General features: G+C 40.7%; 2 protein-coding genes across 3 annotated transcripts; one reads left to right on the top strand and one right to left on the bottom strand.

The window, feature by feature from the left end:
- Positions 1–316: 316 nt before the first annotated feature.
- ash2l (ash2 like, histone lysine methyltransferase complex subunit) lies at positions 317–11459 on the top strand. 2 transcript variants are annotated; one of them, XM_077498548.1, is made up of 17 exons: positions 317–450; positions 1681–1747; positions 1833–1978; positions 2064–2152; positions 2235–2329; positions 2906–3001; positions 3095–3190; positions 4407–4482; positions 4596–4613; positions 6729–6834; positions 7725–7942; positions 8033–8200; positions 9334–9527; positions 9591–9683; positions 10011–10109; positions 10768–10827; positions 10898–11459. In XM_077498548.1, exons 1-17 carry the CDS (start codon positions 392–394, stop codon positions 11003–11005), a joined length of 1788 nt encoding a protein of 595 aa, XP_077354674.1. In that variant the 5' UTR covers positions 317–391; the 3' UTR covers positions 11006–11459. The 2 variants fall into 2 exon arrangements, with proteins under 2 accessions (XP_077354674.1, XP_077354675.1); XM_077498549.1 differs by lacking the exon at positions 4596–4613.
- Positions 11298–27248, bottom strand: LOC144002883 (G protein-coupled receptor kinase 6-like). Its single transcript, XM_077498550.1, has 16 exons — positions 27120–27248; positions 25618–25707; positions 25416–25528; positions 23965–24042; positions 23788–23885; positions 23599–23691; positions 23452–23515; positions 22005–22145; positions 20672–20862; positions 17215–17252; positions 16900–16989; positions 14255–14463; positions 12933–13070; positions 12711–12848; positions 12490–12624; positions 11298–12374 (listed from the first exon to the last, which is right to left on the bottom strand). The coding sequence occupies exons 1-16, from the start codon at positions 27169–27171 to the stop codon at positions 12288–12290; spliced, it is 1755 nt and encodes a 584-aa protein (XP_077354676.1). The 5' UTR covers positions 27172–27248; the 3' UTR covers positions 11298–12287.
- Between the last annotated feature and the right edge of the window lie 210 nt (positions 27249–27458).

Raw genomic sequence — 27458 nt, 5'->3', positions numbered from 1 at the left:
CCACCAGTTTTTTTCTTGGAATTTTGACAGTTCAAAACAGTACAAAACATCAACTCAAAAATAAATGAAGTAGTAATCAAATATTGAAAGCCAATCAAGTGTAATGTTCTTGAACAAGGGTTTGTAAATGTTTTTAAAAACGACTTTTCCCAAATAGCAATTTGTAAATAAATATAAATCATTTAATTTTGATAATTAGTATATTGATTGTATGCATGTACAGCATGTGCAATATTATGTTACTGAGAACCGCGTTGGAAACAACGATGATGAAACTCGAAAGCGTCATATGTCCTCCGCGCCTGCGGTGTCGCTGTGGAGCCGAGCGGGTCTCGCGTGACGTCCCCCGTGTGCCACTCTCGCGATATTTCCTCTTGGACAAACTTCAAACATGGCGTCAGAAGGAGAGGCGGGCAGCACGGTTGTGACTGAAACAGTCGCAGCCAGGAGGTACGTTTCGTTTTTTTTTTTTACACATTGGAAATGCTTTTTATGGCGAGAACATAATTACATTTTAAACGGCGTACTTGTGAAGCACGTTTGGCTTCTAAAGCGGTCCGCGAACTTGCTAGTTGTCGCAGTAATGCACAGTGAGCCGGCGAAAAAAAAGTGTCGAGCTTTGTTTTGGGGAAACAAAAAAAAAAAAACATGTTCACATTTCCTAGCGATTCATCTTATGATGCCAAACAGATTTCACGCAACGAAACTCGGCATGGAAATGATTATGGCGTAATATGTTCACGTGGGACAAAACACAGAAAGACTACAAGTTAATCTTGAGTCGTTTTCATGGTGTATTAGGCATTGTTTTGTTCGTAAATTGGTTTGATATTTAGTTAGTTTTGCTCATCTGTAAATCGTCCCGTTATACTACATTTACTTTGCATAGTCAATCAAACAAACAAATAAATTAACATAAAAAGCAATCTAGGCATAGATTTAGATCCTTGACGGCATAACAACCGTGAGCGAAAATATTCCGGTACAGTATTATGGTATTAAAATTACAGCTCTGAAATGATTATTATTATTATTATTATTTTTAAATATTTGGTAAATAGAAACATTGTTTTCACCATTGAGTGCAATCTATTTGATTTTTAGAGCAGATCCAATGTTGTCCTCCAGGATAATAACTAGTACTACTGAAGCATTCTTTTTTTTTGGGGGGGGGGGACAAAGTACATTAATAAAAGCAAAAAGGCATCTTTATTTGCAGCATCTTGTCTTGCGTCTTCCTTTCCTCCTCCAACATTGTGCACTGAGATGGAGGGGGAGAAAGAAAAAATAATTGGACAGATTTACTCAGGATTATTTTGTGTCTTTATAACCTTTTTAAAAGTAAGTAAATTAATGAATGTCATCTTTTTCCAGTGATACAAATCAATTCTTAATTACGAATCCGATCAAGCCAAACATTTATTGCTTGTTATAAAAAAAAAAAAAACATGGGAAAGAGTCCTTGAAATAATAATTGGGTGTTGAAATTACAATCACAATTTTGAGGGGCAAAAAACAAAACAAACCACAATTACATTATTTTCTCAAGTTCTTAGGTCCTACGTAACTTTTTACACGTTTTTGAATCAAATTTTGTTTTATTAATGCACACGAACACGAGTTCTATGTTGCTGTTAATTGTTGAACTTCTAATGAAAAAAAATATGTAACTCCGTATAGCGAGGCGGCGTTCGGTGACCTTCCTGTCAGCATGGACACGGAGTCTTCCGGTGGCAAGGAGGTCCTGGCAAGTATCTGATGATGATGATGATGATGATGATGATGTTGTCGTCGCCATGACGCCACGTGACGAGTGGCCGTGTTGGGCGCAGGAGGCGGCGGGAGACGCGTCGGAGGCCGCCGACATGCTGACCGGCTCCGGGGACGAGGACAGCGGGCGGCAGCTGGGCGAGGTGGAGCTGCAGTGCGCCCTGTGCACCAAGTGGTTCAGCGCCGACACCTTCGCCATCAACACCGCGTACGTAAAACCGTGTCCAAATCTTCGGAAAAAGGATTTCGGGCGGGGGGGCCGTTGTGTTGTCACGCGCCGTCTTCCCTTGCAGGACTTGTCTACCCTTCATGACCAACTACGTGTTCCACTGCAACGTCTGCCACCACAGCGGCAACACCTACTTCCTCAGGAAACAAGCCAGTACGTCTCCTCGCACCACTCCGGTCCGGTCCGGTCCGGTCCGGCTCGGTCCTCAGCCGCTGTTTTGGTTTTGCGCTTGCAGACCTGAAGGAGATGTGTCTGACGGCGCTGGCCAACCTGACCTGGAGGTCCCGGAGCCAAGACGAGCATCCCAAGACCATGTTCTCCAAAGACAAGGTGAGCGATGCGGCAGTCGTCTTGAACTCATTCAAACCCAAAAACGTATTTGTACGTTTTTGTTTTTATGCTAGAGCATGCAAAAGGATGCTTTTAATGAAAAAAAAATAAATAAAAAAAATATCTTCGGCAGTAAAAAGTTCACATTTTGGCCAGAATGAATTTGATAATTTCATCATTTTTCATGTACAATTAATACATTTAAAAAGTATTTTTTCTACTTGCTGTCGACTGATGATGACATCACCTGTGCTGAGGAAGTAGCCAACGACCAATCATGACTCAATTTACTGACCAAAACCAGAAAACAGGTGAGCCGTTACCTACTTCCTCAGCACAGGTGATGTCATCAATCGACAGCAAGTAGAAAAAGTAGGTATTAATTGTACATGAAAAATAATGAAGTTAATTACATTTAATCTGGACAAAATATGAACTTTTTATTGCTGAAAATGGTTCAGTGAGTCAAGCATATCCCTTTAAAACATTGGCTTTAAAGTCAACGTAATTATTTTGCCGGCACTGGCAGAAGCCAATTTCTCTTTCCAATGTTGACGTTGGCCTCCTCGGGCGCAGGACATCATTCCCTTCATCGACAAGTACTGGGAGTGCATGACGACCCGCCAGAGACCCGGCAAGCTGACGTGGCCCAACAACATCGTGAAGACCATGGTAGCGCGTCACCGTCCCGACGCGGTTCACTTTGCCGGCGCTGTGTCCTCCTCACGCTGCTTTTTTTTTTTTTTTTTTTTTTTTTCATTCCAGAGCAAAGAGCGAGATGTTTTCCTGGTTAAGGAACACCCGGACCCCGGCAGCAAAGACTCAGAGGAGGATTACCCCAAGTTTGGCCTGCTGGACCAGGTATTACCGCTCGGCCAATCGTCTTATTTGATTTTTTATTTTTTTTTTAAACAGATTGATGGGCCAGATTGTTTGGAGAAAAACATCTGTTAACATCTGTTCAAAAAAAAAGTCGGGTTGATTTCCATTTGTGCAGTTGTAGCACCCTCTGGTGGCTTTTTTTTTTTTTTTGTGCAGTTTAATTTTCACAAAGCATGTTTTGGCTCTTCGAATGTTTAAAATCCACAATAATGGTCAGATGAAGAGGAATGAAATATACTTGTGAACAGAGTCAATATGTGGAGGAACTCAATTTATTGTATGTATTCATTTCTTATGTAATTTAATTATTTATTAATGAATTGATTAATTTTCTTAATAAAAATTGTATACATTTATTGTGATGCTTGTATTAGTGCCTCTATCTATCTATATATATATATATATATATATATATATATATATATATATATATATATATATATATATATATATATTTTATATATAATATTTATAATATATTTATATTTTTCAATGTACAAAAACACAATATCGTTTTCTTTTTTTTCTTTTTTTCTTTTTTTTTTACAATATTGAAACCTTTTGTATCGACATCCTCCCCACAATATCGTGATAATTATCGTATCGTGACCTTCATATCGTGATCATATCGTATCGTGATGTTTGGATATCGTTACATCCCTAATGTATATGGCGGTGTGGTTTTCTGAAAAACAAATTTGTAAAAAAAAAAAAAAATCTGTAAACATTTTTGAATGATAGTGAAATTATGTAACATTTGTAGGTAAAGTTTATTGTAGTTTGTAAAATAAGGTTCAGTCTTAGATTTTTATTTTATTTAATTTTTTTAATGTGTATGTAAAATTAAGTTGCAATAAATAAACATTTTACGAGGTTAATTAATAGAAAATAAATAAATAATACATTAATTTAAATTATTTGAGAAATTAATGGCAAAATTTAATCCACAAATTAGGAATGGGCGAGTATTGGGGCGATACTGACCTAATTTTAAAGGTGTCAGGTAGCTGCCAGTGACGCTTTAGGCAAAACAAATTGGGACGAGTAAGTAAATCCTCTTCAGCATATCAAAAATATGAGAGGTGTTGGTACTTTAAAAGTGAATTTTGTGCTAGAATCAGTGGATGTAAGTAAAATATGTGAGCAATAATCCGAGCAGATTTTCCTCATTGGCCTTGTTTAATTTTCTGCGCAGGACTTGGGGACCATCGGCCCCTCGTACGACTCCCAGAAGCAGTCGGCCGTCACGCCCACCGCCGGAGGCCTCAACGGTCAGTAAAAGTTTGCCAGCAAAAAAAAAACAAAACAAACTCCTTTGAAGCTCACTCAAGGTCGTCGGCGAAAAGGCGCACTTGTTGACCGTGATTGACGTTGTGTCTTCCAGGTGGATCCTCTTATTCAGGTGACCGCTCGCTTTTGCGGCGGCAGTCTGGTGCGATGTCGTCTTCGTCTTCGTCGTTGTTGTTCTTGTTGTTGTGTCATGTGACCCGCTTGGATGCAAGCTAGCTCTGCTGCCGGGCTTCACTTTGATTTCAAGCCTACTGGGGATGGGCATGAAAAATGCGCTTGTGATCAAGAAAGAAACAATTGTTATGGGAAAAAAAAAAATTAAATATGATGTCACACATTTTTCACTATAGTGTTGGAGAATCCAGGAGGAAAGCGTGCACGATATGATGCTACGTACAGCGTTAGCATGATTGCTAATTGCAAATGTGCACTTTTGTTTTGGCCGGCCTTTTTTACTTTTAATTTAGTTTTTAGCAACATTTTTTTTTTAGTTTTAGTCTAGTCCTTATGTCAAGCTGTTATTATAATTTTCATCAGCTTTTGTCATGTTCATGCTCGTTTTAAAAGTCTGAGCATTTTAGTCATGCTTTAGTCAACTTTTAGTTATTAGGCCTGGGCGATATGGCCAAAAAAAAAAAAAGTATTTTTTTCAGTCATTCTGGATGACTGATTTTAATTTTAGTAATATTTAAAATTCAAAATCTATTAAATAAATAAATAAAAATTCTAAATTAGTTTAAATTAGAGCTGTCAAACGCTAATTTTTTTTTTATCTGATTAATCACATCTTAAAATTTTGATTAATCACTGAATTAAAATGGGCTTTATTTTAATCCACATTTTTTTGACCGTCAAATTTGAATCTGTTATAATTCTTTTTACATTTAATGTTATGAGGATGTCTTCCACATTTTTTAATCCACTGCGCACTCCCTCTTCTCCTTTTCCTAATCAGTTAATTACTTGCATAATTAAAAATAAATAAAAAAATGATAATCTGAATGTCATACACAAAGGTTTATGAAGCGCTTTCCTTTAATGCACGTTTATTGCTCAAACACAACCTGTGCTACCTTTAACGTAAACATCCGCTGTCAAGCTAAAGCATCAATTCATCTTGTGATTAATCAGCATTAATACATGATTAATTAGATATTGCCGCCAGCAATTATGATTAAAATAGTCAATGTTAATTTTGGGGTAAAAGTTGTGCCTGCATCGTCCAATGCCCATCCTTAGTGCAAACAAAATGGCTGCTCCTTGATGGCGCTCAATGTAGTCTGTGTCCAGCTTTATTTTTTATTTTTTTTGCACGGGCAGCTTCCTGTTTTTGTGGCTCGCTGTCACTCTTCTTTTTTTTCCCTTCAAGGTCGCTGTAGGGCCGCGTTGTCCTCGCTCGTGCCGCTTCCTGTTCGCCGCCATCCGACGCTACCAGCCTCTTTTGCGTGCCTCGTTGTCACGGTTGCATTCCGAATGTGGAAATAGGCGACGTTCAAATGAATGAGCTGGAGAGGCTTGTAGCGTTTGGAAGATGCCTCGCTGACTAATAATTCCTTCCTGCCCTCGTCCCTTTTCACACAGTGTCCGATACCCTGCTGTGCGTGTGTGCGTGTATGTGTGCGTGCGTGTTGGGGCAAGTTTTTTTTTTTTTTTCCCCGCAAAAATCCTAGCGCTGATTTTAACAACAAAAAAAATTCTCCCCTTTACTAAACATTATTAGAGGTGCGCTGATTCATCAACAACTACTTTGATAACCGATTAATCATTAAGACTTTGTCTCATTTTGATGAAACACAAAGATAATCAAACTTGTGCTTTTTATTTTGAAAATCACGAACGTCTTTGCCTGTTTTCCTGACATATTTCACACCAAACTCGTAACTTAATCATAATCAATTTGGTCGCGTGTTTCCTGCAGCCTCAATTTGGAATGATGTCCTGTTTTTTTTCATTTAAATCTGATTTATTGATTCATTGAAAAATAAATTGATAGATTAATGGATTGATCAAATACGGTAATAATTAGTTGCGGCCCTAGAAATATTCTAAAAGTTTGCCCCCCACCTTCCCTCAAATTGTCCATTTTAATCAAAAATATACTCACCTCATCCTTACAAAAAAAATAAACGAAATCATCCTGACAAATAAAGTCAAATCATTTTGAATTTAAGATCAAATTTGGAACTTGTGTTTTTTTGTGTTCCGGCTGGTTGTGTTGTTCTTCAAGGTGCTCTGGCTCCAGTGGCGGGCAAAGGAAGAGGAGCCAAGCGTAAACAGCAGCAGCAGCAACAGCAAGAGGGCGCCACCGCCAGCGCCACCAAGAGAACACGCAGGTACCTCGGCAGTTTCCTGTCATGATTATCGAGATGTTGCTGCAAGACTTTCAGCTCATTCACTCGCAGCCAAAGCATATTTGGATCTGTTTCTGTTTTGTAGCAATTAGCATTAGAATATAGCTAAGTTTCATCATTATTTACAAATCTGATTTGAATTGTGGGGAAATCAGCTTGTTTTCAATATGGCCCCGGTTGGTCTCTTATACTCTACTGCCACCTGCTGGGTGTTTTTTTGTGATAACGACCATTGCTTTAAGCGACCTCTTCAGGTCAGAAGTTGCATCAAAACCTTCTGTATGCTCTAGCATAAAAAGAAAACATTAAAAAAAAAACGTATAAATACGTCTGGGACACAAAACATTTAAAATGGAACGTATTTATACGTTTTTGGGAGCAAATGAGTTAATATGGAAAAATTTCGCCCCTGAAAAAGATCCACGTTCATCCCCAGGAGTGTTTAAGGATCAATGAAAATTATGACATTTTTTTATCACATTTTAAATATGTTCATCATTAATTAAGTACAGAGAAGTAGGTACATGTTCTGTACTTGTGTCCTGCTCGCGTCATAGTTAGCCACATTAGCCCACATAAGGGCAGGTCGTGGACTATTTTGCATACTAGATAAATCCAAGTATTGTTGCTTTTTGCAAAGGTAGTGTGAAAATATGAGAATATGTATTTTATGTTGCCCTTCAAAATGTCACTAAATGTAAATATTTTTATGGCCACTAGATGGTGTCATCTCATATAGTTTAATGCTTGAACTGAGATATCTGCAGGCAAGGCAGTGCTCCAAACTAAACTGTAAATTGCCTTTCAATTATACGTACATCATAGATATTGACCTATTTTTGACCTATTGTCCCATGGCTGCCCCACTGCAGCGACCCGCTGTTCTCGGCCCAGCGCCTGCCCCCCCACGGCTACCCGCTGGAGCACCCCTTCAACAAAGACGGCTACCGCTACATCCTGGCCGAGCCGGACCCGCACGCCCCCGACCCGGAGAAGCTGGAGTTGGACTGCTGGGCCGGCAAGCCCATCCCGGGCGACCTGTACCGGGCCTGTCTGTACGAGCGTGTTCTGCTGGCGCTGCACGACCGAGGTCAGCTCGCAAACGTCAACATGGCAAAGGGGGGGGGAAAACAAACCAAACAAACAAACTCAAATTCATTTGGTTTCCTTTCCCACATAGCGCCCCAGCTGAAGATCTCCGACGACCGTCTGACGGTGACGGGCGAGAAAGGCTACTCCATGGTTCGCGCCTCCCACGGCGTGCGCAAAGGATCCTGGTACTTCGAGGTATCCGTGGAAGATATGCCGCCCGACACGGCCGCCCGGCTCGGCTGGTCCCAGCCTCTCGGTGAGAAAAGCCAGATATAGCATGCTAACTTAGCATAGCATGTTTTTGTGCTAGTTGCCCTGAAAAGGCAGTCGAAATATAGCATGCTAAGTTAGCGTAGCATTTTTCTACACGTTACCCTGAAAAGGCAGATATAGCATGCTAACTTAGCATAGCATTTTTTTTCCTCTAGTTAGCCTGAAAAAAGCAGATATAGCATGCTAACTTAGCATAGCATGTTTTTGTGCTAGTTACCCTGAAAAGTAAGCCGAATTAAATATAGCATCCGAAGTTAGCATAGCATTTTTCTACTAGTTACCCTGAAAAGGCAGATATAGTTTTATGTTTTTATGCTAGTAGTTACCCTGAACAGGCAGCGGAAATAAATATAGCATGCTAACTTAGCATAGCATTTTTTCCACTAGGTACCCTGAAAAGGCAGATAGAACATGCTAACTTAACATAGCATGTTTTTGTGCTAGTTACCCTGAAAAGTAAGCCGAATTAAATATAGCATCCGAAGTTAGCATAGCATTTTTCTACTAGTTACCCTGAAAAGGCAGATATAGTTTTATGTTTTTATGCTAGTAGTTACCCTGAACAGGCAGCGGAAATAAATATAGCATGCTAACTTAGCATAGCATTTTTTCCACTAGGTACCCTGAAAAGGCAGATAGAACATGCTAACTTAACATAGCATGTGTTTGTGCTAGTTACCCTGAAAACGCAGCCGAAAGAAATATAGCATGCTCACTTAGCATAGCATTTTTTCCCGCTAGTTATCCTGAAAAGGCAGGTATAGCATGCTAGCTTAGCATAGCATTTTTTCCCCTAGTTACCCTGAAAAGCAGATATAGCATGCTAACTGAGCATAGCATGTTTTTGTGCAAGCTACCCTGAAAAGGCAGATATAGCATGTTAATTTAGCATAGCATTTTTCCACTAGTTACCCTGAAAAGACAGCCAAAATCAATATTGCATGCTAACTTAGCATCACATATTTTTTTTCCCCCACCAGTTAGCCTGAAAACTCAGCTGAGATTAATATTGCATGCTAAACGTAGCAAACCATGCAACGACTTTATTTAGGGATAGCAATAAAATGTGTTATGCATTTATTTGTGAGCACTAGGCCTTTGCGTCCAATCTTCCAGGTAACCTGCAGGCGCCGCTTGGCTACGACAAGTTCAGCTACTCGTGGCGCAGCAAGAAGGGCACGCGCTTTCACCAGTCCATGGGAAAGCACTACTCCACGGGCTACGGCCAAGGAGACACTCTGGGCTTCCTCATCGAGCTTCCCGACAGCACCGAGACGGCTCGAGCGCTGCCCGATACCTACAAGGACAAGGTGACGCCCCCCCCGGAAACCCCTCCCTGCACCCTGACAGCTTGTTCTTGTTTTTTTTTGCAGGCACTCATCAAGTTCAAGAGCTACTTGTACTTTGAGGAGAAGGACTATGTGGACAAAGCCGAGAAGAGCCTGAAGGCGATGAGCCCCAGCAGGGTGAGCAAAATGTTGGCTTTGTTCTTGTTTACTGCAAAACTGATGTTTGTTTATGTGCAACACTTTGTATACAGCAATGCCTGTTCTTAAAACGCTTTATAAATAAAGTTAAGTTGAGTTGTTCATATACAGTGGGTCATAACATTAAGATCTGATTGTAAATTCCAGGAAGATATGATGACTGTGCCATATTATCTTTACTGAAAGAATCATACTATTTTTTTTATTTTTTTTTTTCACAAGACTTCAAGTAATTTTGCCGGTCTGTGTTTTTTGCGAGCGTGCACGTGGAGGAGCTGAGGCATTTGTGATGTTCCCGCTTGGCAGATGGTGTTCTACAAGAACGGCGCCAGCCAAGGCGTGGCTTTCCAGAACCTGTTTGAAGGAATCTACTTCCCGGCCATCTCCCTCTACAAGAGCTGCACGGTGGGTCCCGCCTCTTCTTGCTTCTTCTGCTGGCAACGGCCCTCGCGTGTGCACACTTCCATACTCCTTAAATCATTTTTCTACTTGCTGTCGACTGATGATGACATCACCTGTGCTGAGGAAGTAGGTCACAACCAATCATGGCTCACCTGTTTTCTGGGGTTTGGTCAGTAAACTGAGCCATGATTGGTCGTTAGCACAGGTGATGTCATCATCAGTTGACAGCAAGTAGAAAAATGACTTTTTAAAGCTATTAATTGTACATGAAAAATAATGAAGCTACCGCATTAATTATAGACAAAATATGAACTTTTTACTGCTGAAAATGGCTCAATGAGTCAAGTATCCCTTTAATTCAGCTTGATACATAGAGATGATCTCGGAAGCTATTTTTGTTTCAATTTTAAACAAAGCTTTCAATTCTTTACATGTTTTAAATAAATAAAAATAACAATCCATACTAAATAATATTTATTTTGACGCTAATATTTTCTTTTTTACTGCAAATGAGTAACAGCTTGAAATGTCGGTTATCGGCGTCCTTGGCTACTTCCTAATCGGTATCAGAATGGGCCCCGAAAAAAAACGTATTGGTCCCTCTCAAACGTGGCCCTTGCACACCGCCGCATTGACGTCGCGGTCCTTGCCATCCCTTCAGGTGTCGGTCAACTTCGGGCCGCACTTCAAACACGCCCCCAAGGACGTCACCTTCCAGCCGGTAAGCGCGCCGCCGCCGCCGCACCAAAGCCGCCGCCTCCCGTTTTGGACGCTGGTTTGCTGGTCCGCAGATGAGCGACATGGGCTGGGGCGCCGTCATCGAGCACACGCTGGCCGACGCCTTGTACCACGTGGAGACGGAGGTGGACGGACGCCGCAGCCCGCCGTGGGAGGGATGAGCCCAACCGACCGCGCGCATCCGTGGAAACAGGCAGCTTCTTTTCATTATTTGGACTTTGTTTTTGTTTTTGTTTTTTTTTACATTTGCGAGCAGACGGGAAGTTCAAGTCGATCACACAGAAATGTCCAATAACAGTTCATAAGCGGGTCAGGTTAGGATGTAGCTTCTAAAGTTAAAGAAAATTGTTGAAGCAATTTAAGATTACAAATTGAATTGTTGAAAATGGAGTCATTTCCCCCGCACTTATATGGAGACGCACACTGTTTGGGCATCACTGAATTAGATTCCAGTTCACTTTTCTCGTCACTTTTATTGATTGATTGATTGATAGGTGGGCCCCGTACAACACTCTTAACGGCGTTTTTGTGTGCCACATTTGAGTTCCTTCTCCTGTACACAGTTTTTCTTTCTTTCTTTTTTCAGTGGACTGAAATAAAAATAGGCTACATGGATGCCGTTTGGTTCATCAGACTATTATTGTCATCATCGGTCAAAACAATTGTTGTTAGTGTATGCTAATGAGCCACGAAGCGGGCAGGTGCTTACATGCTAGCAAGGAGGCTAGCGTCCAAATCGGAGCCCGAGTGATTTTTCCTTACGGCCTTAAAAAGTATTCAATTACATTTGCAAGATTCCCCGCGCAAACCCTTTACTGGCAACAAACGTTATTTACAAATCTGTGGGGAAAAAAACATGGACCTGGTTGATCTCTTATACTCTGCTGCCACCTACTGGGAAGATTTGTCTCTTCTTTCATCAGGAAAAAAAAGTATTTCAGTTTTACAGCAATTAGCATTAGAATATAGCTAAGTTTCATCATTATTCACAAATCTGTGGGGAAAAGCATGGCCCTGGTTGATCTCTTATACTCTGTTGCCACCTACTGGCTGTTTTTTGTAATAACTACCATGGCTTCAGGCATTCTCTTCAGTTCAGAAGCTTCATCAAAGAATTCTTTGTGCTCCAGCATAAAAAAACACGTATAAATACGTCTTTGGGAGCATGGTAACATTAAAAATAGTAATTCTACGTTTTTTGGGAGCAAATGAGTTCATATAAGCAATTCATTACAAAAAAACAAAAACAAAAGAAGAAACGCATTTGCGACGGGTCCCTTGGTCCCTAACCCTGGCCAAAAAGCGACGTTTCCTCACTGTACAAGTACATTTTACAAAACGGCGTGTCAAACGGCATCACGTCAACACCAACGTTTGCGGGTTTGCGCTAACCCCGCCCCGACCCGTACACTCCAAACGGTTTGTTTGGTCGTTTGGCAGTCTTCAATTGGGCGCAGACACGGTTCCCGACGTGATGAAGTTGTTGGGCAGGGGGCTCCGTCGCCCGTCTTCGCCCGCCTCTGGGGGGTGCTGTGGGGCAAAGAGGACGCCGTTTAGCATTTCGCAAATTGACCCAGGAACAATCTTGAGTCGAGTATCCCTTTAAGGTTAACTTAAAAAAAACAACGCAAAACGCTGAACTCACGAATTTGCGGAAAATCTTGTTGAACAAGCCGTTCTTTGGACTTTCGGGCGGCGCTTGCATCCACTGCAGGTCTTGAGGCCGAGAACCGTTGGGTCCAAAAACGTTGAGCTCGCCGAAACATCCCGTGTCGATGAGCTGCAGGAAAAAAAAAAAAAAAAAAAAAATCTGAGGAGACACGTCAGACCGTTTGCGTGCGGCTAACGAGCGGAAGGGCGACCGACCTCGTTCTGCCAGGTAATGGGAACGCTTCCCGTGCAGAATTTGGCGTAGAAGTTGTTGTCGTCCTGGTTGATGCTCACGCCCCTCACCGGCGCAAACTCGTCAATGTCCTGCACGTCGCTGCAGTAAACCAGCCTGGGCTGCGCGACATCGCAAACGGACGCGCTCGCAACTTCGAAACGAGCTCAAATTTTAAAAAAAGAAATAAATAAGTCGGCGCTTACGTCTGGTTTAAACGGCGCCTCCACAAGCCCCGCCTCCAGCATGCGGAAGTTGATTTCCTTGAAGAATGGGTGCGCCTGAACGTCTCGGCCGCCGGACGTCTGGCAGCCCAGCCTCTTGTTGGGGTCTTTGACCAGCAGCTGTTGACGAAAGACCGATGTTGACATCTTGTTGGACGATTCGCAATCAATCGGGTCATCACGGCGACCCGCAAAATTTGAGCGGAGCCAACTGGACTTGTCGGTTGCTGAACACTTTGCCAGCCGACGGGTGAATTCATTCACTAATCAATTAATCATTAGTTGGCTTGCTTAATTGATTAGTCCATTGGTTGGTTGGTTGGTTGGTTTGATTGGTAGAATAATTTGGTAGATTGTTCAATTTAATGATGGTTGATTAGAGAATTGATTGGTAGTTCATGGATGAAGTGGTTGGTGATTTTGTTGGTTTGGTACGTTGGTCATATAATTATTGTAGTTGGTTGATGAGTCAATTTATTGGTTGTTCCCTTTGGTCTCAATTGTACGATGGCGTTTTATTGCCGCCTATTTTTTTTTTTAAGTGGGGTAAAACTCAGAGAAAAAAAATTTGTATATTTGTATATTCACGTTATACAGTTGCAAATTTGTGAGAAAAAACCCCACAAATTTGTGAGAAAAAAACCCCTCAAATTTGTAAGAAAAAAACCCCTCAAATTTAAGAGGAAAAAACTCAAATTTGTGAGGAAAAAACTCTCAAATTTGTGAGAAAAAAAAAACCTCACAAATTTGTGAAAAAAAACCTCACAAATTTTCGCAAAAAAAACCCTCACAAATTTGCGCGAAAACCCCCCACAAATTTGCGTGAAAAAAACCCTCACATTTGTGTGAAAAAAATCACAAATTTGAGTTTTTTTCTCACAAATTTCATGCTCACATATTTCTGAGAAAAAAAAAAGTCACAAATTTGTGAGTTTTTAAAGTGGCAAATTTGCAAAAAACAAAACAAAAAACAACTCAGCCTTACGACAAGCGTAAGTATATAGCGTAGCTATAGTCTAATGCGAGGCTTCGTTGGCGGTTAATTGGAACACAGTTTATAAAATGAAATTTAAACTTTACTCGAGCGACGACACTTCCTGATCCTCTATCAGCTGACTGCCACTAACCAATCCGAAGCGAGCATTCGTTAGGCAAATGCAAGCGAACGACGGAGTGCAGCAGATCCGACACGTCAACTTCGATACTTGTCCAAAAAAGCAACTCGAAAGAGTCCAGTTGCCAGCACGCCACTTTAGCATGCATTGCGGTCGCCATGACGACTTTCGCGCGTGACGGTGTCGGACCTGCATGCAGATATCTTTGGCCTGCGGTGCGAATCGCTCGTTGTATTCCGGCTCTTTGGTCTTGATCCTCTCCTCCATGTCGGCCTTTTTGGGGTGCTCGCCCTTCATCCTGAGGAGGGGGCGGCCCCCCGTCATCTCGTACATGAGGCAGCCCAGACCCCACCAGTCGGCGCTGGCGCCGTAATACTCGTGGCCCATCACCTCCGGGGCTGCGCGCACAAAAAGGGAGATTTTAGGCCCGTTTGCTCTTCACTTTTTTTAAAGGGACACTTTACTTATTGATCCATTTTTAGTAGCAAAAAGTTGCTACTTTTTCAATAATTAATTTGGTGACGTGATTATTTTTTTATGTACATTTAATAACTTTTAAACCATTGTTAAAATGAATCGAACGCCGGCATGTTTGTTACACGTGACTAAATAACCCGGATGTTTACGTCACTAGTGTGTAAACGCTACACTATGGAAGCACTATGCAACGCAGCCGTGCATCTAGCGTCAAACCCGGAAGGATTAAACCTTATCGCTTCGAGCCAACACGACAAAATAACACTACCGAAGGAAAGTCTGCCTTGGATGTGAAAGTTGTGGCGCCAGATGGTCTTTTCGGGCACAAAATAAACTTTGACGAACGAGTGAATCAGGCGGGGGGTGAGTGGGGCTCGTGCGGGAGCTGCAGGAATGGACAATCCGCTAATGAATGTGTGCTGTCTGGAAATGAAAGAACTCGAGGATCGGTTCCTTGCGGACAATCTCAACTGCATCCTGGAACATCAGACATTCAACATGGCAATACTAAATAGACATTCTCAGGATAGCTTTGGTTGCGATGAAAGATGTGAAGAAGAAAAGTCTTGGAGGAGCAAATATCCAACAGGTAAAGTGACACACAGTACGAGCAATGCAAAACGTGTGGAACTGACGAAATATTTCAGGAAAAAGAAAAAATAGTAAAATTAAATGTATCGTCGTTACAGCACCCAACCTCCCCTAGCTGTTTTTTTTTTCTTTTATGCGTAGCGTCCCACTGCGGTCAGGCCAGCCGCCACTCGAAAAGACGAAGTCAAGCCAGCCGCCCCAACGATTGTTAATACTGTGCATTACGGTAACGTGCCGACGTGCCCCTGCGTTGGCCACCTTCAAATGAATTATGAAATAAAACAGTCCGTGCAGTATAATAACCAATGCCCCCCCACCCCCGAAACATGCCTACCTTTCGCTTTAAATTTGCTTCGCTTCTCCGAGATCTTTCAGTGGCCGTAGTAAGACCTCGATTTGTGCCGGCTGTTGTGAGAGTGAAAGCTCCGTGTTGCTAGCAGTTGCGGCTCCTCCATCGGCTTGATTATTTCCCACGTCTGGTTCTTTAAAGATACTCGGTACTGCGTTGGGCTTTAGTATTAGGCGTGTGGCGTACCCCATCTCAAATTGTAACATATATTCGAAGTCCTCATGCCTGAAATGTTCGCTGTTCGGGAGGTTGACAGCACTTAGAAAACAAACCATTGTCTACTCAAGTAGCTTTTTTTTGTTTTTTTTGTTTTTTTTTTTTGGGGGGGGGGGTCTCTCGCGGGTTTTTCCTTGCCGACGCCTTGCAAAATTTTGCAATACAGTAAGGCATAACTGACGTTTGTGTCTTCCTCGTTGTTATGTCTGCGTGAACTACTGTTCCCCAAGCGAGTATACACACTAGTGACGTCACCACTTCGGGGCGTTGCAACACGGAAGTACTTCTATGTTGAAAAAAGTTAAATAAATCAATATAGGAGTGTATTCTTCAGCTCTTATGCATGTTTCGTAGCTATACTAACTATTTACTGCCAATCAAGCCATACATGTAAAATTAAAGGAGCCTTCCTTTAATGGCCGTTTGAAAGATTTCTTCTTTTTATAGTTAGGTCTTAATCAATTTATTTTCTGCCTTTTTCAGAAATCTATTTTCTGACTTTTTTTCTTCTTTTTTTTTTGGCAATTCCAAAGATTTTTTTGGTAATTTCTTTCTTTCTTTCTGTCTTTCTTTCTTTAATTTTATGTTTTTTTTTAAATGTTTTCTGTTCTGCCTTTTTTAATTTTTATGGTATTTTTTTTCTTTTTTCTTTTTCTTTTTGACATTTGTTTTTTTGTTTTCTTTTGTCTTTTTTTTTATTTTATGGTAATTTAATTTTTTCTTTCATTCTTTCTGACACTTTTTCTAATGTTTTCTTTTCTGCCTTTTTTTAAATTTGATGGTAATTTAGTTTTTCCTTCTTTCTGACTTGTTTTTTGTTTTCTTTTCTGCCTTTTTTAATTTGATGGTAATTTTCTTTCTTTCTGACATTTTTTTTTAATGTTTTCTTTTTGCTTTTTTTTTTTTTAAATATAATTTTCTGACATTTATTTTTTGTCAATTTCATGGACTTTTTGGGGGGCTAATTTTTTGCTCTTCCCTTTTGGACATTTGATGGCCACTTTGTGGACATTTCTAGGTAATATTTAAAAGTAATAAAATAAAATAAAAAAATCAATAAATACAAATAAAATATTTAATTCATTTTTTTTTTTCAATTTAAATCGGTTCATTTAGAGAATATTTTATCTAACAAATAAAACAGAAAACTATTCATTGGTGCATTCTGGAAAGCGGCCCCCGATGGGGGTCAGCAACTGACCCATGTATCCCAGCGTGCCCACACGTCCTCGCACCACTCCGCTCTCGGACACCCGAATGGCGAGACCCAGGTCGGAAATCCTGATGTGTCCTGTGGCCGGAACAAAAAAAATAAAAATAAAAATTGGTTGCAATTAACAAGGAATGCAAGATTAGGGTGTTTTTAAGGTCACACATTAGTTAAATAGAGTAGGTCACCACGCCCGAACGACAATATTAAAACATTACTTCCTGCTTAGAGGAGGGAAAAAAAAAAAAAACGCAACACAACCTGTTGTAGTAACGTTGCAGCTAAAAATAGATTGTGTGTACGTACCGTGTTCGTCCAACAAGATGTTCTCCGGCTTCATGTCCCTGAAAGACAAGATGGCGGTTGACGTCAGAAGGGTGTCGGAACGGACAACAAGCGTGCCATGCGGGCGTGGAGGCAGAAAATCTTTTTTGGAGATCTTATCGAGAGTGTTTGTTTTTCATCTAGTGCAATCATAATGGAGGCAAGTTAATCGCAGATCTTCGCTTATAAGCAGGCTGGCCCAGTTTCTACCTTCACCAACTTTTGTAGAACCGGTCTTAGGCTACAATAGAGCTGCCAAAATTGATCGACACGCAATCGAATTTATTTTATGTAATGATTGTCCAAATCCTCTCACTTCAGTACATACTGTAGTCATTTATGAAATGATTATCTTCTGTGTTTAATCAAAATAAGACATTTGCAAACATCTGTTTTTACTTTAGAAAACAATGACTCAATTAAATTGTATTTCATTCTCTTAAAAAAAAACAAAAAATGAAAAGGGACAAAGAAGTAAAACTAACTGGTAAAATTTCATGATGGGATTTTAAACATTATTTTTGAGACTGTGAAACTCCATCAATTCATTCCATTTGGAAGTTTTTAGTTGTATAAATGATGGATGAGTGTGGTCTCTGTATCCGCAGCCGCAAACGACGCAAATTGCACGTTTCTGTCAATAGAAAGATGGAATCGGTGAATGTTTTGGATTGTTATACCATATTTAAACAACTTATGCAATAATATTTCATGATCTAAGTTGTCAAATGCTTTTAGTAAGTCCACATAAACACTAACTTACTGTTTTTTTTTTGTTTTTTTTAATCCAAATCGGTAACACAACATCAATTCTCCCTTTAAAAAAATAAAAATAAAAATCACTAAACGGATACAAAGTATGAAATAAAGACCAATCACTAGTTAATAAACACTAATCGGTGAAAAAAATACTTTTTGTAGTCCGCTTTAATGCAAAATTCAAATGAATCCAATTTATCAACAGATTAATCGATTCTAAAAATATTCGACGGTGACAGCACTCGACAACAAATGTTGACCAATTTAATTGGATTAAGTTAATCCAAGATAATTACGTTTAATTGTGAGGTCATTCAGTTTAATCAATTGAGTTCATAATGTATATTAATTTTGGATGAACTTAATTGAATTGTGTGTTACCAATGAAAGCAATTCAATTAAGTTGGCCAACAATTCTCTTTTTAGACAGTTCAACGATTCTATTTTTTATTTTTTTTTTATCAAATCAAACATTATTTATATAGCAGCTTTCATACATTAAAATGCAACTCAAGACGCTGCTTTAGTTCGGGTTCTTTGCAATAAGTACATCAAGTGCCAAATACGAGATGTTAACAAAGTCGTGTAGCAATTAGGGAGCGGCCCCACACCGAGCAACCGAATCCAAAATGAGGCGTGGCTCTCCAAACAAATGCAGGAATCAACCAACAATCACGCGCGCCCGCCGAGCGATGCGGCCCAAACCAACAAGTGGACCGTCCGGAAACGAAATAAAAAGCAAAACCGAGACGCGCAATTAAGCGTCTCGCATCTGCGTGCTTGCCGCAACGGAAAAAACAAAACAATAACAAAACTGTGTCGGCGTTTCAGGCTTGACATAACAATCGAGTCAACTGTTGTCAAGGAAGAATCGGATTGAGGAAATGGTTGACACCAAAAAGGAGTGTGCGGATATTTTCGAAAGGTCGTTGGCTAACCGCGCCCACGCATGTTTGGCGACGCGCTCGCCCGTGTTTTTGCTTTCTAGCCACAAGAACCGATGAGATTGTGGAAACGGGAACGTGTCGTTATAAAACGCAGACGAGCAAAGTCGCGTAGCCAGAATGCAAATTCGCGAGCTTGCTTTTAAACCACCGTGTTGTGTTGCGTCGCGCTCGCTAACGCTAAGCTAACCCGTCCAGTTGCTTGGCGTGTTCATTTGATCCGCCGTTTTTAAATTTTGTCTGTTTTATTCCAGTTTCAATCATGCCTTGTCGCTTTTGTTAGTCAACCTCATTCCATTTTTATTTAGTCAACTTTTAGTCGACTATAAGTTTAGCGTTTTAATCTTGATTTTAGTCCGTGGAAAGTTTTTCCTTTTTTAGTTTCAAATCGCTTCCTTTTAAACCTCCGCGATACATCGTACTAGCTAACGCTAAGCTAACTCGTCCAGTTGCTTGGCTGAACATCGAAGTCGTGTTCATTTTACCTGCCATTTTAACATTTTGTCTGTTTTAGTCCAGTTTCAATCTCGCCTTTTCGTTTTTATGAGTTAGTCAACCTCATTCCATTTTTATTTAGTCGACTATAAGTTCAGCATTTTAATCTTGATTTTAGTCCACGAAAAGGTTTTCTTTTTTTAGTTTCAAATAGCGTCGTACTAGCTAATGCTAAGCTAACCCGTCCAGTTGCTTGGATGAACAGCGAAGTCGTGTTCATTTTATCCGCCATTTTTACATTTTGTCTGTTTTAGTCCAGTCTCAATCTCGCCTTTTCGTTTTTATGAGTTAGTCAACCTCATTCCATTTTTATTTAGTCAACTTTTAGTCGACTATAAGTTCAGCATTTTAATCTTGATTTTAGTCCACGGAAAGGTTTTCTTTTTTTAGTTTCAAATAGCGCCGTACTAGCTAACGCTAAGCTAACCCGTCCAGTTGCTTGGATGAACAGCGAAGTCGTGTTCATTTTATCCGCCATTTTTACATTTAGTCTCAGTTTTATTCCAGTTTCAAATTCATTCATGCCTTTTCGTTTTTTTTTTATTAGTCAACCTCATCCCATTTTTATGTAGTCAACTTTTAGTCAGCTATAAGTTTATTAGGTTTAGTCCATGGAAAGGTTTTCTTTTTAGTTTCAAATCACTTCCTTTTAAACCTCCGTGTTGCATCGTACTAGCTAACGCTAAGCTAACGCTAAGCTAACCCGTCCAGTTGCTTGGCTGAACATCGAAAGTCGTGTTAATTTTACCTGCCATTTTAAAATTTAGTCTGTTTTAGTTTTAGTTTTTATGAGTTAGTCAACCTCGTTCCATTTTTATTTAGTCAACTTTTAGTCGACTATAAGTTTAGCATTTTAATCTTGATTTTAGTCCACGAAACTCTGTCAACAAAAACTGTCCATGTTTTAGTCAGGACAGTCATTTATTTAACTCCTGCATTTTTTTTTTTTTTTTATTCAGCAGATTAACAGTATTTACATCGCATTTCGTCTCTAAAACTTTTTCACATAAAATGCTCTGGCATCTTTTTGATGAAAAAACAACTTGACACAGAATTGCAGAATATCAACAAGTGGCTACTATGGCTTCATGCTAGTAAGTTAGCCAGCATTAGTTAGCGATCGGATTAACATTATTGATGGAACGTTAGAATTGTTGGATTGTTACATTAGACTGTATTTTTTTTTTTTAAACTTTCAGCGTGAGACGGGCTGCCAAACGCGACGCGGCGCTGTGGCTCACCTGTAAATGATGGACTTGCGGTGCAGGTGCATGAGGCCGCAGCAGACCTCGGCGGCGTACAGTCGCACCCGGTCGGCGTCCAGTCCGGCCGGGCCCATGTTGTAGATGTGAAAGCGCAGGTCGCCGCCGCTCATCATGGTGAGGACCAAGCACAGGTCGTGTTTGGTCTCGTAGGCGTACGCCAGATTCACCTGAAAAGGTGCGACGGCAGCCGCGGTCAGAGTCGCGCTCCAAAAACCGATCGGCTCGAAAACAAAAATAGACCAACCCAACTTTGCGTTAGTTAGCAAATTACATTAATAATCCAAAATGAAACCAAATTTTTGGGGGGTTGTTTTGTCGTTGATGAGTTTGACCCAAATTTTGTGGTTAATTGAATAACCCAATTGAATTTGGTACACAAATGAACTGACACCAACTTTTTGAATCCAAAACGTTGGTCCACGTTATATAATAATCAACAAAACAACACAATTTGTTGGGTTGTTTTGACGGTTATTCATTTGACCCAAATTTGGGTTAATTGAATAAGCCAATTGAATTTGGTCACAAATGAAAGTGACCCAACAACTATGAATCCAAAACGTTGGTGCAAATTAAAAAATAACCTACAAAGGAAGCCAATTTGTTGGGTCGTTTTGACGGTTATTCATTTGACCCAAATTTGGGTTAATTGAATAAGCCAATTGAATTTGGTCACAAATGAACTGACCCAAGTTTTTGGGCCAAATTAAATGACCAACAAAAGCAACCCATTATTTTTGGGTTGTTTTGTGGGTTATTCACTTGACCCAACATTTTGGGTAAATTAAATAGCCCAATTGAATTTTGTCAAAAATGAACCGACACAACTTTTTGAATCCAAAATGATGGGTAAAATTAAACGAATAAGCCACAAATTGACCCAATTTCTTGGGTTTATTTGTGGGTTATTCTTTCGACCCAAATTTTGGTGTAGTTGACTAACCCAATTGAACTTGGTCAAAAATAAACCGAACCGAGTTTTTTTTTTTTTTGTTGAACCCAAAAAGTTGGGTTACATGAATAACCCACAAAGTAACCAGATTTTTATTCATTTGACCCAACTTTTTGGGTTAATTGAATAACCCAATTGAACTTGGTCAAAAATGAACTGATCCCAATTTTTCAGTTATTGACCCTAAAGAATTGGGTAAAATTAAGAAATGAATAAGCCACAAAGTGACCCAGTTTGTTGGATGGTTTTGTGGGTTATTTATTTGACCCCGATTTTTTGGTTAATTGAATAATAACCCAATTGAATTTGGTCAAAAATGGAACCGATCCAACTTTTTGGAGCTAGTCAGTTTCTGACCACAAAGCGGCTGTCCACGCTCTCCAGGATCTCCTTCTCGTTGAGCGCCATCTCCTCGCCGTGACGCTTCTTCACGTGCGTCTTCTCCAGCTTCTTGCAGGCGTACATCATCCCCGTGGCACGCACCTGACACGCCCACACCTGGCCGGGGAGCAAAAAAAACCACGCAAAATGTCTTCTCGTCATCTGATTGTATTTGTAATCCAATTTTAGTCGACAAAAATAGAGCAATTTTAGTGGACTAAATTGACTTTTTAGTCAATAACTTCCTTTAGCATACGTTTCAACTTTTATACAAAAAATTAGAACACCTATTTAACTATTTTAACACGTAAGACACATTTAATACTACGCTTTTGAACTGACAATATAACTTAGTTTTCACCTCATTAAAGAAAAAAAAAGTGCCTAATTTCTTGAGATGAATTTTACATCCGCACAATGAATGCAAAACATGTTTGAACGTTAAATCAAAGTGCAGTGAACAACGAGCAGGTTTCTTTTTTTCCAATCCTTCCGATTGGATTGCGTGAAATATTCGTCACTTTTTGTTGTTTTCATTTTAGTCATGGACAAAATGGTCAATTTTAGTTGTCGTTATAGTCCCGATTTTCGTTTCATTTTCGTCGGGAAAAACATTTTCTGACGACAATTATGACGGACATTTTTCATCGATGAAATTGGCACATTTTTTTTTTTTTTGGCTCACTACGAAGGATATAACGATATCCAGATGATATATCACGATACGATAATATTACGATATTGTGGGGATGTTAGCGATACAAAAAGTCACATTATTGTAATAAATATGAGCTCATACTAAAACAACATTGTGCAACAATGTGTATTAACCACCTCCAATCTCTAATAAGACTTAATATTGAGACACTTATTTGCTAATGCATGAACACTGAGTTCCTCCAGAATTTTAAGCATAGAAGGGCCAAAACATCCCTAATGAAAATTAAATTGCACTAAAAAAAAATAGCCACCAGGGGGTGCTAGAACTGCACAAATGGAAATCCATCTGACTTATTTTGATATGCTGCTTTTAATATCGTTACATGTCCGCAACAATATATTGTGGCAGTTTTAATATCGCAATATCACGATATTGCCGGTATCGTTAAATCGCTACTCACTACACTAAAACCCATTAGAGACTCTTATAGTTCTTTATAGTCCTTGTTGAAATCTCCACAGAGACTTTGAATACGTAAATATTAGCATGTAATCATGCTCGGACTGTTGAGGTTCCACAGGGTTCTATTCTCAGTCCTTTTGTGTTTCCACCCTTGTTTAAAACTCTAACACTGAATTGGAACCTGTCGGCATTTGTTGAAATCCTACAATTTGATTTTATTATTATTATTATTATTTTTTTACCAAAGCGGCAAAAGTTGAGCTGAGCTCGTTTTTGAAGAGAAAATAACGACGACGTCACCTCTCCAAAGCCTCCTTTGCCCAACACTCGGTACTGTCGGAACTCGTTCTTGGTGACGGGCCTCCTGGAGGGCAAATACGGACGACGTCGTTAGCGAGCCCGGGCGATTGGCAAAACGATCAATCAACGAATCGATGGACCAATCACTTTTCGAGCATCTTCCACTGGAGGAAGCGGTCGAAGTACATGCTGCACTGGTACTGCTGGAAAGCTTCTCCGCTGAGGAACGTGTGAAGATCCCTGAAACGCAAAAGAAGAAGAAGACGCCTGTCAGGTTCACAGCTCGAAGCCCCGCCCACTCCTGACCTGTGTGGGGGGCGGGGGGGGGGGACGTACTCTCTGCAGGCCTGGAAGACGTCGCAGCAATGTTCGTGGTCCAGACTCCAGATGCAGCTTCGCTTATGTTTGGACACTTCGGGGACAAAGTGGGAGGTCTGAACACACGCACAAACAGGTGAGCACGCACACACGCAACGCACGCACGCACAAGTGAGGACACGTGCGCACACGCACGTGAATGGTGAAGAACTTTTCAATGATTTGGAGTCCGAAGGCTCGTCTGTTTTCGTCTCGCTGCGTCTCAAATTGGTCCTGGGGACGAAAAAAACTAAACGTGGCGTCAAATGACCTCCGCCAAAGGAATTTGTGTTGTTGTTTGTGTCGTTTGTCGTGCGGTTTTGACAAAAGGTGTGACACGCTCCGCGCATGACTGGAATGCGACAAATGAATGGTTGCGATGACATCCTGCAACTCGCGCAGGAAACTTGAAAGCTTTTTTTTTTTGCTACGCAGCCTTCAAATATTTCCAATCTGTCAAGTTGCGTTTTGAAAGATGTCATCTTGCAACTCCAAATGGCTTTAAGACAACAACTCTCATTGCAAATACACTCCACGACTTGTTTGTGGGTGTGGGAGCAGCGTGTGAGAACGAGTGAGAATGTATGAGTAAAATAATGTGTGAGTGAGGGAGAACGTGTGTGTGTGTGTGAGAGTATTTTTGTGAGTAAGAGATTGTGTGAGAAGGAGAGATGTTTTCTCTCACATCTCTCATTCTCACACACTTTCTCACTCTCTCATTCATTCTCTTTTACTTGCAAAAAAATCACTGTGAGCGAGAGAGAGGGAGTGTGAGGGAAGGTTTGAGTAAGATAATGTGTGAGTGAGGGAGAGAATGTGTGTGACAATTTTTGAGAGTGTGAGAGAACCATGTGTGAGAGTGAGTGAGCAAATGTATCAGTGACTGAAAGATAGTGAGTTCACGAGAGTATGTGTGAGTGTAAGAATGAGAGCGTTAGCCTGTGATTAGAGTATCTGAGAGTAAATAGAGGAGTGGGAGAGCAAGAGTGAATGAGAGAGAGAGGATGAGTGAGAGATATGTGATATATGAGGCTGAGAATGTGTCAGAGAAAATGTGAGAGTGAAATAATGTGAATACGAGAGTATTTGTTGGGATGAGGTGTGTGATCCTGTGATAGAGAACACAGAGTGGATGAGTGAGTGGGAGAGCGACAGTTGTGTGTGCATGGATCAGAGAGAGACAGTATGAGTTTTATGAGAGAGTGTTTTTTGTGTGCATGAGAGGGAGAGAATGAGCGAGAGAAAACGTAAGCGTGAGATGCGAGTGAGGGAGAGAGTGTATGTGTGAGACAGAATTTTTGAGAGTAAGAGAATGTGTGAGTTAGAGAAAATGTGTGAGAGAGAACGTATGTGTGAGATTGAGAGCATGAGAGAGATTACCTGAGAGTGGATGTGTGAGTGCGGGAGAGTGAGTGAGTGAAAGTTTGAGAAAGTATGTGAGAGAGGAAAGTATGTGTGAGAGTGAGCTTGAGAGCATTAGCCTGTGACTGAGAACTCCTGAGAGTGAATATGTAAGCGTGAGATTGAGAGAACGTGTGCGTATGAGATCGACAGAGGGACATTGAGTCGCGCATGAGTTTATGAGAGAGCGTGTGTGCGTGCGGTACCAGAGCCTGCCGCAGCTCGGCGTACTTTCGCAGTTCCTCTTGGCTGTGGCAGAATTGGTCAAAGAGCTTTCGGCCGATGGGCTGCACCACGCAAATGTCCCAGAAGTCCCGCACTGAATGCACACGCACACACAATCTCTCGGTCACATGACACGGTCACATGACACCCGCCACGCACGCACGCACGCACGCACGCACGCACCTATGCTGGCAGCCATGTTGGTGCATCGACTGATGTGCGGGAAACGAAGCATTTCCTGCCATTTCCAACTTCGGCCTTTGGTTCCGGCTCCTGCACGCACACGCATAAAAAACATATTCAAATACGTTGAAACGAGCACCACGAAGCTGAATTTGTATTCATATTTTCAAAGATAAAAGTTTTTCCAAAACCAAATAGTTATGTTTTAAAAAAAATAAAAAATAAATTTGGGGAGAGACTGTAAAGAAAGACCACACTTGTCGCCATGTTACGTGTGTCACCATGTGGTCACGCCCATTATGACATCACAACCATGCGACACGAGCATAGGAGAGGGGAGGGGTTGAGGGGTTTGCCACAACCACAACAGATGCACCGACGTGGGATGTCTATTATTAATAAGGGCGGGTTTCATTATTATCCGGTTTGACGTCAAAGTGGTCGATAATGCGCAATTACAATAATTGTTTGATTCTATTTATAGTTATTTTGCATTTCATATTTTCCGTACGCTCGCCATTTCGAGCTTCTCAACAGAAATTAAATATTCTTCCAATTCCTGCCGTCATCGATGAAAGCAGATTGATGATTTGTGTGTTTGTGTGTGCTTTTTATTTTAGAAAACAATAATCATTTTTGCCGATTTTCTCAAGTTATGGACCAAATCACGAACCAGCAACTGAATCATAATTTGTTTTCTACACTGTCTATTTCAATAAAAAGATTGAAATCAAAGCATACTTAGTCCAATCGATGGGAAAACAAACCAAAACATATATTAGGGCTGCACAATATATCGGAAAAACATCGATATCGTGATATTGGCCCATGCAATATGCATATCGCAAATGACATGCAATAAGTTTCATATGGAATTTTATGCTTTTTATCTGAATTATTTTCTGAATGTCAGCCGCTAACTCAAATGTGCAGCGTCGTCCAATAGTTGAACATTATCGAGAGCTCGTTAGGATTAATTAGCTAAGAATATACTGAGTTTGCTTATTTTGCTGCATGAAAATTTTTTTTTAATTCTTTTTATTGGACAATAAAAATGCCATTTCTTTTGTTTGGATATGGATATATTCAGCAACTGTAATTGCATATCGCATGATATTGTGCAGCCCTAATATATATATATATATATATATATATATATACACACATTCATATTCAAAAGTGAGACTGTGCCAGTTCTATTTTTAGCCTCTCAGGTCGTCGAGCCTGCGCGACCACATTTCCGTGCGGTTTAACGTTCTCCTCCGGTGAGATCAAAATCCAAATATGAACTTGGAGCGTGCATGAAAAAAAAAAAAAAAAAGAAGAAGAAGGTGAAAGTTCACCGACCTCTTGTGACCCATGAGGTCACGACCCCGACCCCAGCAAACAAATTCTGCTCATTCTTACTTGAACGCGAATTGCAACGTGGAGGAACTTTAGCCAAACATTAGCATTAGCATTGGCGTTAGCGTTAGCATGTAGCGGACGAGCGTGATGCGTACCTTCTCTGGCCCTGACGAGCGCCCTGTTGGCCACCAGACTGTCAATCTCCATCAAGGCATATGTGTGTGTGTGTGTGCGTGTGGAACTGGAATCGTGTGTGCGGGTGTGTGTGTGTGAGCGTGTTGAGGTGTGTGAGGACGCACACGCCAGCACCGCACTTAAATACCTCCGCCAGGGAGGAGGAGGAGGAGTCGCGCAAGGTAGGCCACGCCCACGCACAGCCGTGGAATTTTTTTATTTATTTTTTTCTTATCTCATCTCGTGTCCCTCGACGTTTGTTTTCAAAGTTATTTTTAGAACAGGAAACAGAAATTTTCCGTCTCGTCTCGTCCGCTTGT

This window comes from Festucalex cinctus, chromosome 15 (genome assembly GCF_051991245.1).
Source record: "Festucalex cinctus isolate MCC-2025b chromosome 15, RoL_Fcin_1.0, whole genome shotgun sequence".
NCBI lineage: Eukaryota > Metazoa > Chordata > Actinopteri > Syngnathiformes > Syngnathidae > Festucalex > Festucalex cinctus.
Note: the sequence above shows the minus strand (reverse complement) of the source record. Positions and strands in the feature narration are given on the sequence as shown.

Bases quoted from the DNA above. Each gene is read 5' to 3' on its own strand.
- ash2l (XM_077498548.1), top strand. From the start codon at position 392: ATGGCGTCAGAAGGAGAGGCGGGCAGCACGGTTGTGACTGAAACAGTC. The intron at 9,684-10,010 runs GTGAGCAAAATG...CCCGCTTGGCAG, and splicing joins AGGCGATGAGCCCCAGCAGG to ATGGTGTTCTACAAGAACGG. The intron at 10,828-10,897 runs GTAAGCGCGCCG...GCTGGTCCGCAG, and splicing joins AGGACGTCACCTTCCAGCCG to ATGAGCGACATGGGCTGGGG.
- LOC144002883 (XM_077498550.1), bottom strand. From the start codon at position 27,171: ATGGAGATTGACAGTCTGGTGGCCAACAGGGCGCTCGTCAGGGCCAGA. The intron at 17,253-20,671 runs GTGAGCCACAGC...CTTGTCTTTCAG, and splicing joins CGCAAGTCCATCATTTACAG to GGACATGAAGCCGGAGAACA. The intron at 13,071-14,254 runs GTCCGACACCGT...TTTCGTCAACAG, and splicing joins CCAAAGATATCTGCATGCAG to CTGCTGGTCAAAGACCCCAA.